General features: G+C 38.6%; 1 protein-coding gene across 3 annotated transcripts in view; it reads right to left on the bottom strand.

Moving 5' to 3' along the window:
* Window positions 1-14,447, bottom strand: part of DDX43 (DEAD-box helicase 43) — a 32,928-nt gene extending 18,481 nt beyond the window's left edge. For 2 of the 3 annotated variants that reach the window (XR_013176226.1, XM_077162234.1), the window contains exons 1-4: window positions 14,094-14,447; window positions 12,730-12,785; window positions 10,518-10,647; window positions 2,231-2,362 (exon numbers count right to left, since the gene is read on the bottom strand). Coding sequence is in view for 2 of the 3 variants with exons in the window: in XM_077162234.1 (XP_077018349.1) it covers window positions 2,231-2,362; window positions 10,518-10,647; window positions 12,730-12,785; window positions 14,094-14,343 (568 nt within the window). In the remaining variant the exon portion in view is untranslated. The remainder of the gene's footprint in view (window positions 1-2,230; window positions 2,363-10,517; window positions 10,648-12,729; window positions 12,786-14,093) is intronic. The other variant, XM_077162235.1, reaches the window with a different exon arrangement.
* Window positions 14,448-15,243: the final 796 nt, after the last annotated feature.

Raw genomic sequence — 15,243 nt, 5'->3', positions numbered from 1 at the left:
AAGTGGAGAATTCTTGATATTCTCACAAGCAGTGGGGACAACCAAAGCAACAGGCTAAGCCCCCAATCTTGGAGTTTGTTCATATGAAACTTAACCCTGCAAAGGATAGGCTAAGCCTAGTTAAAATTAGGCCTAAGAGTCACCTCCAGAAAACCGCTTTTGTTGCTCAGATGTGGCCTTTCTCTCTCAGCCAACACAAGTAAACTCACCACCCTCTCCCTCTCTGGACATGACTCCCAGGGGTGTGAACCTTTCTGGCAATGTGGGACAGAAATCCTGGAATGAGCTGGGACTCAGCATCAAGGGATTGAGAAAACCTTCTCGACCAAAAGGGGGAAGAATGAAATGAGACAAAATAAAGTGTCAATGGCTGAGAGATTCCAAACAGAGTTGAGAGGTTATCCTGGAGGTTATTCTTATGCATTAAATAGATATCACCTTTTTAGTTAAGACGTAATGGAGAGGCTGGAGGGAACTGCCTGAAAATGTAGAGCTGTGTTCCAGTAGCCATGTTTCTTGAAGATGATTGTATAATGATACAGCTTTCGCACTGTGACTATGTGATTGTGAAAACCTTGTGTCTGATGCTCCTCTTATCAACCTTTTTGACAGACAAGTAAAACATACGGATTAAAAATAAATAATAAGGGGAACAAATGTTAAAATAAATTTAGTAGATTGAAATGCTAGTGATCAATGAAAGGGAGGGGTAAAGGTTATGGTATGTATGTTTTTTTTCTGTTTTATTTCTTTTTCTGAATTGATGCAAATATTCTAAGAAATGACTATAATGATGAATTTAGAGCAGTGTGATGATATTGCGAGTTATTAATTATATATGTAGAATGGAGTGATCATATGGTAAGAATGTTTGTGTTTGTTTGTTTCAAAAAAATTTAAAAATTAATTTAAAAAGTTGAAAAAAAAGTATTGGCAAAATTTCTTGAGGGATGAGAGAAAAAAATATGGAACTATTAAACTTTACCATCAGGGAAACTCCGAATACTGTGCCAAACATTAGGGATACCCAAATCAATAGGCCAAACCCTTGATCTTAAAGCTAGCTTGCTCTATAGGTATGCTTAAGAGTCACCGCTGGAGGATCTTTTTTGTTGCTCAGATGTGGCCCCTCTTCTCTCTAAGCCCAACTCTGCAACTGAAATCATTGCCATCCCCCCTACGTGGGACATGACTTCCAGAGGTGAAAGTCTCCCTGGCAACATGGGAGATGACTCACAGTGATGAGTCTGGCCCTGGTACTGTGGAATCAACAATGCCATCCTGACCAAAAGGGGGGAAAGAAGTATAACAAAGTATTAGTGGCTGAAACAGTTCAAATAGAGTCGAGATGCCACACTGGAGGTCACTCTTATGCAAGCTTCAGTTAGATATTGCTACCTAGCTTTAGTTAGATATTGCTACCTAGCATAACTTGCCAAACCCCAACCAAAACCATTCCTGTCAATCCTAAAGGATACCTAGGGCATTATATAAGATTCTGCAAAAGTCCCATGCACTAGGGTAACTCTCCAAAACCTACAACTTCTAGATGGGTCCTTGAACCAGGTAAGTCCTGAAATGGAGAGGGGCCAGTCTTTCCAGAACATCAACTAGTCCATCCTCCTATCCCATATGATCGACAGCCCCTTCCAATATAAAAAGTTAGAATGGACATAGCTTAAATACCCCTAAAGAATGGGAGAAAGATCAAAGTGATGGTGGAGTTATAAGGAGAAGGTCAGGTTTAACAAATGAGTATAAGTGCTGAATCATTATGCTGATATTTCTTTTAGCCTCCCGTACCTTAGAGCAGTTAGAAACAAAAACTTAAAATTGTGGAATTACAGCCCATACCAAACTCTGACATCTGTTCTACAACTAACTGTTGTGAATTTCTTTGAAATGTATTGTGTTATGTATATATGTTATTTAAAGAGAAGGAGCAGTATAACAGAGAAGGTAGGATTTAACAAATGAGTATGATGGCTGTATCATTATATTGATATTTCTGTTGGTCTTCAGTGTCTTGGAGCAGCTAGAAGAAAAAACGAAAAATCATGGAACTGATCCAAACTTTAAAATCCAAACTTTAAAATCTGTTCTATAACTACTTGTTAAAATGTACTTGGAAATTTATTGCTTTTTTGTATATGTTATATTTCACAATAAAAATTAAAATAAAAAAAAGAAACCACTAACACTGCATAAAATGTTAAGGTTCAATACTAACTTGCCCACTTTTCTTTTTCCCATTTCACTGCATCTTCTCGAATTTGGTTCCAATCTATCAATGGTTGATCATCTGTAAGGTTGTCATCTTGGCTTATATCTGTTTCAGCAGAAGATTGGAATGCAACAATATCTATTAAAAATATGTTTACCAAGTTAGTTTCATGACAAATCTTGCCAGTACAAAATCTCCAAAGCTACTGTACTATTTTGTATTTATTAATAACCGGGTGAAAATACTTAAAATATAAAATTTGGATTTTTCATATTACAGTTATTATGACAATTCTGGTTATGATTTTTGTGATCATTATCTATAATGAATTTATGAAATGGAAAAAAAATATTGGAGAGGGAAAACAGCATGAGAGCCTAGTGCCTACATAAACACATCATTCAGACTACTAATCTTAACAATAATCCTGTGAGGCAGATGTTACCCACAAAGAAATGGATTTTTAGAAGTGCAGTTCTTTCCCGTGAAACACTAAAAGGCAACACTTTTGAAACTGAGTCTGTCTGTTCTTTTTTTCCTCCAGCGGGAAATGACGGGTCACACTAGGGAGATTGTGGATGTGGCCCAGTCAAAGGAACAAACCAACAATTCAGGTGACATACAGGAGCTGAAACAATTAATTCAGAATATGTGAATGGACATGAAAAACCTTATCAAAAACCAAATCAATGATTTGAGGGAGGATGTAAAGAGGGCAGGGAGTGAACAAGGAGAAGAAATGGAAAGTCTGAAAAAACAAATCACAGAACTTGTGGAAATGAAAGGCAAGGCAGAAGAGATGAAAAAAGCAATGGAAACCTACAATGGTAGATTTCGAGAGACAGAACATAGGATTAGTGAACTGGGGGACGGAACATCTGAAATCCGACAAGAAACAGAAACTATAGGGAAAAAATGGAAAAATATGAACAGGGACTCAGGGAATTGAATAATATGAAGCGTACTAATACACGTGTTGTGGGTGTCCCAGAAGGAGAAGAGAAGGGAAAAGGAGGAGAAAAACTAATGGAGGAAATTATCACTGAAAATTCCCCAACTTTTATGAAAGATTTAAAATTACAGATCCAAGAAGGGCAGCACACCCCCAAAGAGAACAGATCCAAATAGACGAACTCCAAGACACTTACTAATCAGAATGCCAGAGTTCAAAGAGAAAGAGAGGATCTTGGGAGCAGCAAGAGAAAAGCAATCCATCACATACAAGGGAAACCCAATAAGACTATGCATAGATTTCTCAGCAGAAACCATGGAGGCAAGAAGACAGTGGGACGATATATTTAAATTACTAAAAGAGAAAAACTGCCAACCAAGAATTCTATATCCAGCAAAATTGTCCCTCAAAAATGAGGGAGAAATGAAAACATTTTCAGACAAAAAAATCACTGAGAGAATTTGTGACCAAGAGACCAGCTCTGTAAGAAATACTAAAGGGAGCACTAGAGACAGATATGAAATCACAAAAGAGAGGGTTGTGGAGAAGAGTGTAGAAAGAAGGAAAATTAGATATGACATATAAAATCCAAAAGGCAAAATGGCAGAAGAAAGTACTATCCATACAGTAATAATACTAAATATAAATGGAATGAACACCCCAGTCAAAACACATAGACTGGCAGAATGGATTGAAAAGCAGGACCCATCTATATGCTGTCAAAAGGAAACACATCTTAGACTCAAAGATAAACATAGGTTGAAAGTGAAAGGTTGGGAAAAGATATTTCATGCAAATAACAACCAGAAAAGAGCAGGAGTAGCTATACTAATATCCAACAAATTAGACTTCAAATGCAAAACAGTTAAAAGAGACAAAGAAGGATACTATGTACTAATAAAGGAACAATTCAGCATGAAGACATAACAATCATAAATATTTATGCACCGAACCGGAATGCTCCAAACTACATGTGCCAAACACTGAAAACACTGAAAAGAGAAATAGACACATCTGCCATAATTGCTGGAGACTTCAATTCCCCGCTCTCAACAATGGACAGAACATCTAGACAGAGGATCAATAAAGAAACAGAGAATTTAAATATTACAATAAATGAGCTAGACTTAACAGACATTTATAGGACATTACACCCCACAACAGTAGGATACACCTTTTTCTCAAGTGCTCATGGATCATTCTCAAAGATAGACCATATGCTGGGTCACAAAGCAAGTCTCAATAAATTTAAAAAGATTGAAATCATACACAACACTTTCTCAGATCATAAAGGAATGAAGTTGGAAATCAATAATAGGCAGAGCAACAGAAAACTCACAAATATGTGGAGGCTCAACAGCACACTCTTAAACAACCAGTGGGTCAAGGAAGAAATTACAAGAGAAATCAGTAAATATCTTGAGGCACATGAAAATGAAAACACAACATATCAAAACTTATGGGACGCAGCAAAGGCAGTGCTAAGAGGGAAATTTATTGCCCTAAATGCCTATATCAGAAAAGAAGAAAAGGCAAAATTCAGGAATTAACTGTCCACTTGGAAGAACTGCAGAAAGAACAGCAAACTAACCTCAAAGCAAGCAAAAGGAAAGAAATAACAAAGATTAGAGCAGAAATAAATGAAATTGAGAACATGAGAAAATCAATAAAACCAGAAGCTGGTTCTATGAGAAAATCAATAAGATTGATGGACCCTTAGCAAGATTGACAAAAAGAAGAAGAGAGAGGATGCAAATAAATAAGATCAGAAATGGAAGAGGAGACATAACCACTGAAATAAAGGAGGTAATAACAGGATACTATGAACAACTTTATGCTAATAAATACAACCATGTAGATGAAATAGACAACTTCCTAGAAAGGCATGAACAACCAACTTTGACTCAAGAAGAAACAGATGACCTCAACAAACCAATCACAAGTAAAGAAATTGAATCAGTCATTCAAAAGCTTCCCAAAAAGAAAAGCCCAGGACCAGACAGCTTCACATATGAATTCTACCAAACATTCCAGAAAGAATTAGTACCAATCCTGCTCAAACTCTTCAAACAAATTGAAGAGGAGGGAAAGCTACTTAATTCATTCTATGAAGCCAACATCACCCTCATACCAAAGCCAGACAAAGATATTACAAAAAAAAGAAAACTATAGACCAATCTCTCTAATGAATATAGATGCAAAAATCCTCAACAAAATTCTAGCAAATCGAAACCAGCAACACATTAAAAGAATTATACATCATGACCAAGTAGGATTCAACCCAGGTATGCAAGGATGGTTCAACATAAAAAAATCAATTAATGTAATACACCATACCAACAAACCAAAGCAGAAAAATCACGTGATCATCTCGATTGATGCAGAGAAGGCATTTGACAAAATTGAAGTTCAAAACACTTCAAAGGATAGGAATACAAGGGAACTTCCTTAAAATGATAAAGGGAATATATGAAAAACCCACAGCTAATATCATCCTCAATGGGGAAAAACTAAAAACTTTCCCCCTAAGATCAGGAACAAGACAAGATGTCCACTATCACCACTGTCATTCAGCATTGTGTTGCAAGTTCTAGCCAGGGCAATTAGAAAAGGAAAAGAAATGCAAGGCATCAGAATTGGAAAGGAAGAATTAAAACTATCACTGTTTGCAGATGATATGATACTATATGTCGAAAACCCTGAAAAATCCACAGCAAAACTACTAGAGCTAATAAACCAGTACAGCAAAGTGCCAGGTTATAAGATCAATACTCAAAAATCTGTAGTGTTTCTATACACTAGTAATAAACAATCTGAGGGGGAAATCAAGAAACAAATCCCATTTACAATTGCAACCAAAAGAACAAAATATTTAGGAATAAATTTAACTAAAGAAACAAAAGACCTATACAAAGGAAACTACAAGAAATTGTTCAAAGAAATCACAGAAGACCTAAATAAATAGAAGGGCATACCGTGTTCATGGATTGGAAGACTAAATATAGTTAAGATGTCAATTCTACCTAAATTGATTTACAGATTCAATGTAATACCAATAAAAATCCCAACAACTTACTTTTCAGAAATAGAAAAACCAATAAGCAAATTTATCTGGAAGGGCAGGGTGCCCCGAATTGCTAAAAGTATCTTGAGGAAAAAAAACGAAGCTGGAGGTCTCAAGCTGCCTGACTTTAAGGCATATTATGAAGCCACAGTGGTCAAAACAGCATGGTATTGGCATAAAGATAGATATATTGACCAATGGAATCGAATAGAGTGTTCAGATATAGACCCTCTCATCTATGGACAATTGATCTTCGATAGGCAGTCAAGCCAATTCACCTGGGACAGAACAGTCTCTTCAATAAATGGTGCCTAGAGAACTGGATATCCATATGCAAAAGAATGAAAGAAGACCCATATCACACACCCTATACAAAAGTTAACTCAAAATGGATCAAAGATCTAAACATTAAGTCTAAGACCATAAAACAGTTAGAGGAAAATATAGGGAAATATCTTATAAATCTTATAATTGGAGGTGGTTTTATAGACCTTACACCCAAAGCAAGAGCACTGAAGAAAGAAAGAAAGAAATGGGAACTCCTCAAAATTAAACACTTTTGTGCATCAAAGAACTTCATCAAGAAAATAAAAAGACAGCCTACACAATGGGAGACAATATTTGGAAACGACATATCAGATAAAGGTCTAGTATCCAGAATTTATAAAGAGATTGTTCAATTCAACAAGAAAAAGACAGCCAATCCAATTACAGAATGGGAAAGTTGCAATGGGTTATATTGCAATATAACCTGGCCATATTACTGCTAGGTGTCTACTCAAAGGAATAAGGCCAAAGACACAAACAGACATTTGCACACCAATGTTTATAGCAGTATTATTTACAATTGCAAAGAGATGGAAACAGCCAAAATGTCCATCAACAGACGAGTGGCTAAACAAACTGTGGTATATACATAAGATGGAATATTATGCAGCTTTAAGACAGAGTAAGCTTATGAAGTATGTAACAACATGGATGGACCTTGAGAACATTATGCCGAGTGAGACTAGCCAAAAACTAAAAGACAAATACTGTATGGTCTCACTGATTGAACTGACATTATTGAATAAATCTGGAATATTTCGTTGGTAACAGAGACCATCAGGAGATAGAAATAGGGTAAGATATTGGGTAATTGGAGCTGAAGGGATACAGACTGTACAACAGGACTGGGTATAAAAACTCAAAAATGGACAGCACAATACTACCTAACTGTAATACAATTATGTTAAAACACTGAATGAAACTGCATGTGAGAATGATAAAGGGAGGAGGGCTGGGGGCATAAATGAAATCACAAAGAAAGATAGATGTTAAAGACTGAGATGGTATAATCTAGGAATGCCTAGAGTGTATAATAATGGTGACTAAATGTACAAATTTTAAAAATGTTTTTACATGAAGAACAAGGAATGTCATTACTCCAGGGTGCTGAAAATAGATGGTAATTAATATTTTAAAATGTTACCTTCTGTATGAGACTAAAGCAAAAAATGTTTATTTGGTATAAAATTTATGTTTTGACTAGTGCATCTCCTAACATAACTTATGTAGATAGTTTGAACACCATAAGTACTTGGAATCTCAGGTAGGACATGAGATTTTGTTGGTTTGTCCAGAGTGATGCCCTGATGAATCTCAGAGTGATTCAATCAATGAGTGGAAAAGTATTTGCAAAGCCCTCTTCGGGGAATGGTGAGAATAGGGAGAAATTAAACTTCCCCAAGTTGAATCCTTGATATTCTCACAAGCAGTGTGGATAACCAAAAGCTACAGGCTGAGCCCCCAGTCTTGGGGTTTGTTCATATGGAACTTAACCCCACAAAGGATAGGTCAAGTCTACTTAAAATTTAGGCCTAAGATTCACCCCAAGAGCCTCTTTTGTTGCTCAGATGTGGCCTCTCTCTCCAGCCAACACAACAAGTAAACTCACCACCCTCCCTCTGTCTACCTGGGACATGACTCCCAGGGGTGTGGATCTTCCTGGCAACATGGGACAGAAATCCCAGAATGAGCTGAGATTCAGCATCAAGGGATTGAGAAAAACTCTAGAATGAGCTGAGACCCAGAATCAAGGGATTGAGAAAACCTTCTTGACAAAAAGGGGGAAGAGTGAAATAAAGTGTCAATGGCTGAGAGATTCCAAACAGAGTCAAGAGGTTATCCTGGAGATTATTCTTATGCATTAAATAGATATCACCTTTTTAGTTAAGATGTAGCGGAGAGGCTGGAGGGAACTGCCTGAAAATGTAGAGCTGTGTTCCAGTAGCCATGTTTCTTGATGATGATTGAATAATGATATAGCTTTCACAATGTGATTGTGTGATTGTGAAAACCTTGTATCTGATGCTCCTTTTATTTACCTTGTCAACAGATGGGTAGAACATATGGAATAGAAATAAATAATAGGGGGAACAAATGTTAAATTTAGTTTGAAACGCTAGTGAGCAATGGGGGTGAGGGGTAAGGGGTATGGTAGGTATAATCTTTTTTTCTCTATTTTCTTTTTATTTCTTTTACTGAATGGATGCAAATGTTCTAAGAAATGATGAATATGCAACTAAGTGATGATATTGTGAATTACTGATTATATATGTTAATGTTTTATTTCATTTGTAAAATTTTTTTAATTAAATAAATTTAAAAAAAGAAGAGCAAACAGGAAATAATTTTTTTAAAAAAAGAAAGGAGTCAGCTATAATATATGCAACACTCAAAAAATTTTTTTTTAATTTTAAAGGGCTTTGTGCTGGTCTGAAGCTGTTACGTATCCCAGAAAATGCCATGTTCTTTTTTTAAAAAAATTTTTAGTGATAAATCGTAACATACAAACATTCCATAGTTGGTTTATAATCAATGGGCCACAATATCATCACCTAGTTGTACATTCATCACCATGATCATTTTTTAGAACATTTGCATCACTCCAGAAAAAGAAAAGAATAATCTCATACATACCATACCCCTTACCTCTCCCTCTCATTGACCACTAGTATTTCTATCTACCCAATTTATTTTAACCTTTGTCCTGTTTATTATTTGCTCATTCTCCATCCATATTTTTTACTCATCTGTCCATACCCTAATGGGAGCATCAGCCACAAGGTTTTCACAATCATACAGTCACACTATAAAAGCCGTATCATTATATAATTGTCTTTAAGAATCAAAGCTACTGGAACACAGCTCAACAGTTTCAAGTACTTCCCTCTAGCCACTCTAATACACCATAAACTAAAAAAGGATATATATATAATGCATAAGAATAACCTCGAGGATAACCTCTCTCGTTTGTTTGGAGTCTCTAGCCGCTGAAACTTCCTTTTGTCTTATTTCTTCTTCCTCCTTTTGGTCAAGAAGGCTCTCTTAATCCCTTAATGCCAGGTCCCGGCTCATTTCTGGATTTCTGTTCCACATGGCCAGGGAGATTTACACCCTTGGGAGTCATGTCCCACATAGAAGGGGGAAGGCAGTGAGTTCACCTGCCACATTGGCTTAGAGAGGCCACATCTGAGCAACAAAAGAGGTGTTCTGGGGGTGACTCCTCGGACCAATTTTAAGTAGGCCTAGCCTATCCTTTGCAGGAATAAGTCCCTTAGGGGCAAACCCCAAGATTGAGGGTTCAGCCTATTGACTTGGTTGTCTCCACTGCTGTAAAAATATCAGAAATTCTTCAAATGGGGAAGTTGAATATTTCCTCCTTTTTTCCTAGTGCCCTAGCTATGTTCTTGTAATGCATTCCTGTGGGTACAGACTTATTGTGGGTGGGACCTTTTGATTAGGTTGTTTCAATTGAGATGTGACCTGTCCAATTCAAGGTGGGTCTTAATCCTTTACTGTAGTCCTTTATGAGGATAAAAGTCAGAAAAAGCCCAGAGAACTCAGACAGAAATGCCCAAAGAAGTCTGGAGAAAGCGTAAAGAAAAAGCCTGTGAAGGAGCTGCGTGACAAAAGCCCCAGAGATGCTGAGAGGACCCACAGAAGCTCAGAAAGGAAGTCACTGAAACTAGGAGCAAGACCAGCAAAACCAGGGAGTGAAGGACACCAGTAGACACTGGCCATCACCTTAAGATCTGACAGAGGAACCATGGATACCAGCAGCCTTTTGATGCCTTCCTTTTGATACATTTTCACGGCCTAAGAACTCTAATTTGCAAGTTAATAAATCCCCATTATTAAAAGTCAGTCTGTTTCTTGTATATTGTACTTCAGCAATATAAATATAATGTATTTTAGCAAACCAAAACAGGCTTCAATGGGCAAAAATTACTTACCGACTCTGGATTCTGAATGGTAATTTTCCTCTTGTTTTTTAACAAGACTATCTATCACTGCTTTTGCTTTTGTCTGCGTTGCCTTGCTGCCAAAAATTTTGACTTCTGCTTCAGGATACCCTTTTGTTATCTAGATACAAGAGGGAAAAATAGATGAGACCCACCCCACCACAACATTCACTCAACTTCAAATAGTGTAAAGGTGTTAAGCAAACATACTTTTGCTATCAATAGGTATGTTTGAATTTCTAATTATTTTGAGGAAGATCCTACTTTTTTCTACTCTGGGATTTACCTTCTATTTGGATGAGGAAAGAGTAAAACACATTGCAAATTACAAAATTACCATGACAGCTAGGGAAGAAATTCAGCAAATAGTTTAAGAAAGAAAATTAACATGTTAATCTGACTGGTGGAATTCTTTATTTCAAATCTTCATTTTCTCACCTACAAAATGGTAATAATGTTTAACTAAACTTACAGAATTTTTATGGGGGTGGAGAGAGTTAACTTATGTACTATTTAGATTAGACTTTACTGAAACAGTCATATTATACTTATACATGTAAACTATAATGAAGGCAGTGTGTGATGGTCTGAAGCTATATGTACTCCAGAAAAGATCATATTCTTAAAGCTAATCCATTCCTGTAGGTGTAGACCTATTGTTGGGTGGGACATTTTGATTAGGTTATTTCAGTTGAGGCGTGCTCCAGTAATCCTCTAACTGGAGTCCTTTATAACAGATGAAATTCAGAGACACACACTGAGAAGCTAAGAGAGAAAAGACTGGAAGGAAACCATTGAAGCCAGAAGCTAGAAGCAGCAAAACCCAGAAGAGGCCAACAGATGTTGCCATGTGCCTTGAGGATCACTGGTAGCAAGTCTGAGAGAGAAAGCATCACCTGTTGATGCCTTGATTTGGACATTTTCTTGGTTTCAGAACTGTAAGCATGTAAGTTAATAAACCCTGATTGTGTAAGTCAACCCATTTCTGGTACATTGCATTTCAACAACTTCAGCTAACTAAACCAGAAAATTTAGAACAAGGTTGAAATAATGACATTTTTGAGAAGGAAATCTATAAGCAATACCTTTAAATGGGCATAATCTCAAATATCCCCAATCATTTAGCAACATTTAGTTAGAATATACTTTATACCAGATGTTACTTTAGGCTGTTGATTCAAAGCTTATTATCTGCAGGATTTACGGACACAAAAATTGATGCACGGGGCAGGCAACGATGGCTCAGCAGGCAGAGTTCTCACCTGCCATGCCAGAGACCTGGGTTCGATTCCCAGTGCCTGCCCATGCAAAAAAAAAAAAAACTGAAATGGGGCAGTTATAAGACACTGAGTGAAAGAGGGAATACTCAACTCAAAATAGGGGAGAGGAAGGTCTCAGATTTCCCTGAGGAAATGATAACTAAGCTGATCTGAAACATGGGTAAGAGTTACCCTGGCAAAGGACAGGGGGGTTTTTAGAAGTAGGAACAGTGTGCACTGGTGACAGTGTTCACAAGAGGTAGTAGGGGGAGGGAGGGTGGGAAAAGGTGGCTGAGGAGGTAAACAGGTCAGATCAACTGGACCATATTAAGGAGTTCAGATTTTTTAAGAGCCTGAATTGCCATGATGCATGAAGGGAACATGAAAACAGTCTGTGTTTTAGAAAGACTGCTCTGGCCACAGTGAAGAATGGCTAGAGCAGGACAAGACTACCCCAAATGATGGCAGTCTGCTTGAGAAGCACAGGAAATAGAAAGGACTTGGTGATGGACTGGTTGAAGGCTAAGGAGAGTGAAGTACTATGGAAGACGTCTGAGATTTCTGACTTAGGAACTTGTTGAATGATACTGCCATTCACTGGGATTGGGAACACAGCAACAGGTTAAGGTTTCACGAAAGGGGATGAGAAAGGGAGTCATTTTGGACCTGATAAATACCTCACAGATCTCAATCTTAAACGGAGATTACCTCAAGATTTTTACCTTCAAGACTCACAAAATCCAAACCTGGAATGGACCACAGCTCAGGTAAGTTCTTGAGAAGGATGGCAATCTGAAAAGCTTTAGCCACATATCAAAGTTAACACACTGTTAACCACTGAGCAGAAATCAGGATTGGGTCTTGTCTGCTGGCTGAGTCTAGTTCCATTAGGAATGAATTATATTATTACATGCTTAAGAATGCAGATCACATATATCCCTTACCTGTATCTTGGTGTTTGTTGTACTTTCGATGTCTCTTATTTTTGACCCACCACGACCTATTTTAAAAAATAAAGGATTAAAAAACAAACAAATAAATAAAGAACAAAAAAGGAATATATATAAGCGGAAATCAATAAAGGGGATTTACCTACCTCCCTCAAAGCAGCTTCTCTAGTTCTTACCCAAATCATCCAAAGAAGGCTTTAAGGGTTCAGTAATTACTTTAAGTTTGGAAAAAGGGAAACAAGAGGCGTCCGCTCCAAATTTTGGTGAATGGTAGAAGGGGATTCCTTTCCCAAAGAGGTGGATACTAAGGCTTATCAGTTCATGCAAAAATTAATTGGATCCAGATCCAACATCAAGTGGGTGCTCTCAAGCATAGTGTCAGCTCTTCACAGGTTGTAAGTATTTACAGAACTGAATGAGAGCTGAAGTGTTTTTATTACAGACTTGATGGTTTTATTTTTGAAGTATCACTCTTCAGATCTTTAAGCTTAAGCCTCCTGGGGGGCTAATCTAACAATCAGTCTTATAATGCACTGTTTAGCAGCCTGTAAACTCTGTTAATTTCGTAGGCAACGGTTTTTTTTTTTTTTAAGGGTAAAGCAAAATATTATCTCCCATACCTAGTGGGCAAGATGTTAATATTTATCATTTCAGTCTTAATGGCAATATATGGGAAACTCTCCATTCCAACTATTTTAAAATGCTTTTCAGAAAATGAATCTGCAAATTTCAAGATACACTGAGAAAAAAAATCCTGTTTTTCAGCAGATGTACAATAGACCAAAAAAATTAAAGTACAAGATATGGCCTATACTCTGAGCAGCCCTGTAATAAGTCCTATAACTTCCTTCATTTGATTAAATGGCTCTAAACGGTGCTCAAAGAAACATTAATTTCATCACTGTTCTGTTGTTCATTTTGGGGTAGCCTGTCTGTAAAAACTTCTGGTCTTTTTAGCAACCTTTTTTACTCCCTATCAAAGGTTTTATCAGCACTCTAAGAGCTGCCTGTCAAAACACCGTCTCGAGTGGGCCATGGTGGCTCAGCAGGCAGAGTTCTCACCTGCCATGCGGGTAGACCCAGGTTCGATTCCCAGTACCTGCCCACGCAAAATAAACAAAAACCAATCTCTATAAAATATCAAAAGATGCATAAAATGACATCATTCTAGCACTAAATGATCTTAGGAGAATCATAGGGAGGGACATGAATTTCTTTAGGTGACAGCTGAGTAGAGGCGAGGCGGCAGCTGATTGGAGGCGAGGCAAATGGGTGGGGATGACCTTCTCCAGGTCCCGCTCCCTACCCCACCCACTCTTCCCCAGCTCCGATCGCCGCACCCATTCTCTTGCTCTCACCGATCACCACGCCGACCAAGTCGTTCTTCAATCCAAAGCAGAGCGGCGGTTCCCCGGGGTCAGCGGCCACATACCCCGTGAGGCCGGAAGGGTCCCTCCAATCGCCACTTCTGCCGCCCCTACGGCCCCCGCGACCTCTTCGATTCGGTTCCTCAGCCGACCTCCGCTCTGGCGCCCGGGACACTGCGGAGCTTCGCCGAGAAGCAGCGACCCAGGAGGAGGCGTTGGAGCCTGCTTCTCGCCTAGACATGCCCCTAAGAAGAAGAGCCGGCGTTCCCGACGTCGTTCTCTTCTGACCCCGCACCGCCCAACTAGGCAGTCGTAAGCCTTGTTTCTACCAGGGCAGCTACGCAGGCGCTACTTAAGGAGCACGCGCGAGGCTCGCCCCGCCTTTGCCCCGCCCTGCTTTGGGCACACAGCTATTGGCCGACGAGGTGTCGTGGGTGGGACCTTCATGGCTTGACCAATCCGCTCTCTGAATCGTGGGAGCACTCCTTGAGTCAATGCGCCAGCGGGTGTTTCTCTCTAGGCGTGGGACTTTACTGGAGCTTCCACTTTACACCTCACCCTACTAAACACCCATCCCGAGTGCACCCAGTCTCAGTCACTCCAAAACGTTTTTGACGATGGCTTACAAATAAGAATTACCTTTTACAACGTGACCCAAAATTGAAACAAAGGATTGACAAAACGTATTTACCCTTGCTCCATGAGAGGTAGGGGTAAAATACTCTTTAACACATTTAAGAGTATTTTAGTTTTGAAAATCTTGGTCTAATCCACAGAATTATTTCATAACCTACTAATGGGTATAACCCATGATTTAAAAGTTACTTCTCTTTCGACCTCAATGCTGTCAACCTTTGCCATCTAGCTAAGTCCTGGAAACTAAGTTTCTCTTATGGATCGGCCCTGCAGGCCAGTGCACTTACCACCTGGAACGGCAAGGCTGAAAACAAGAAGGCAATCCAGGAGGCTTTTATGAAGCGGGCCGTGGCTAACTGCCCAAGGACAGTAGGTTCATACAGGCTCTTCTGGGTCACTCTCCACCCAGTTGCTCTTCACTGCCTGCTGCACCTACTAGGACCTCACGCCGGCCAGCCGCGCTCTAGCTTTTCTAGGTGTCTTAGTAGAAGGACTGAAAAGAAGT

Source organism: Tamandua tetradactyla, chromosome 5 (assembly GCF_023851605.1).
Source record: "Tamandua tetradactyla isolate mTamTet1 chromosome 5, mTamTet1.pri, whole genome shotgun sequence".
Lineage (NCBI taxonomy): Eukaryota > Metazoa > Chordata > Mammalia > Pilosa > Myrmecophagidae > Tamandua > Tamandua tetradactyla.
The sequence above is the reverse complement of the archived record's forward strand: the minus strand, read 5'-3'. Positions and strand labels throughout refer to the sequence as shown.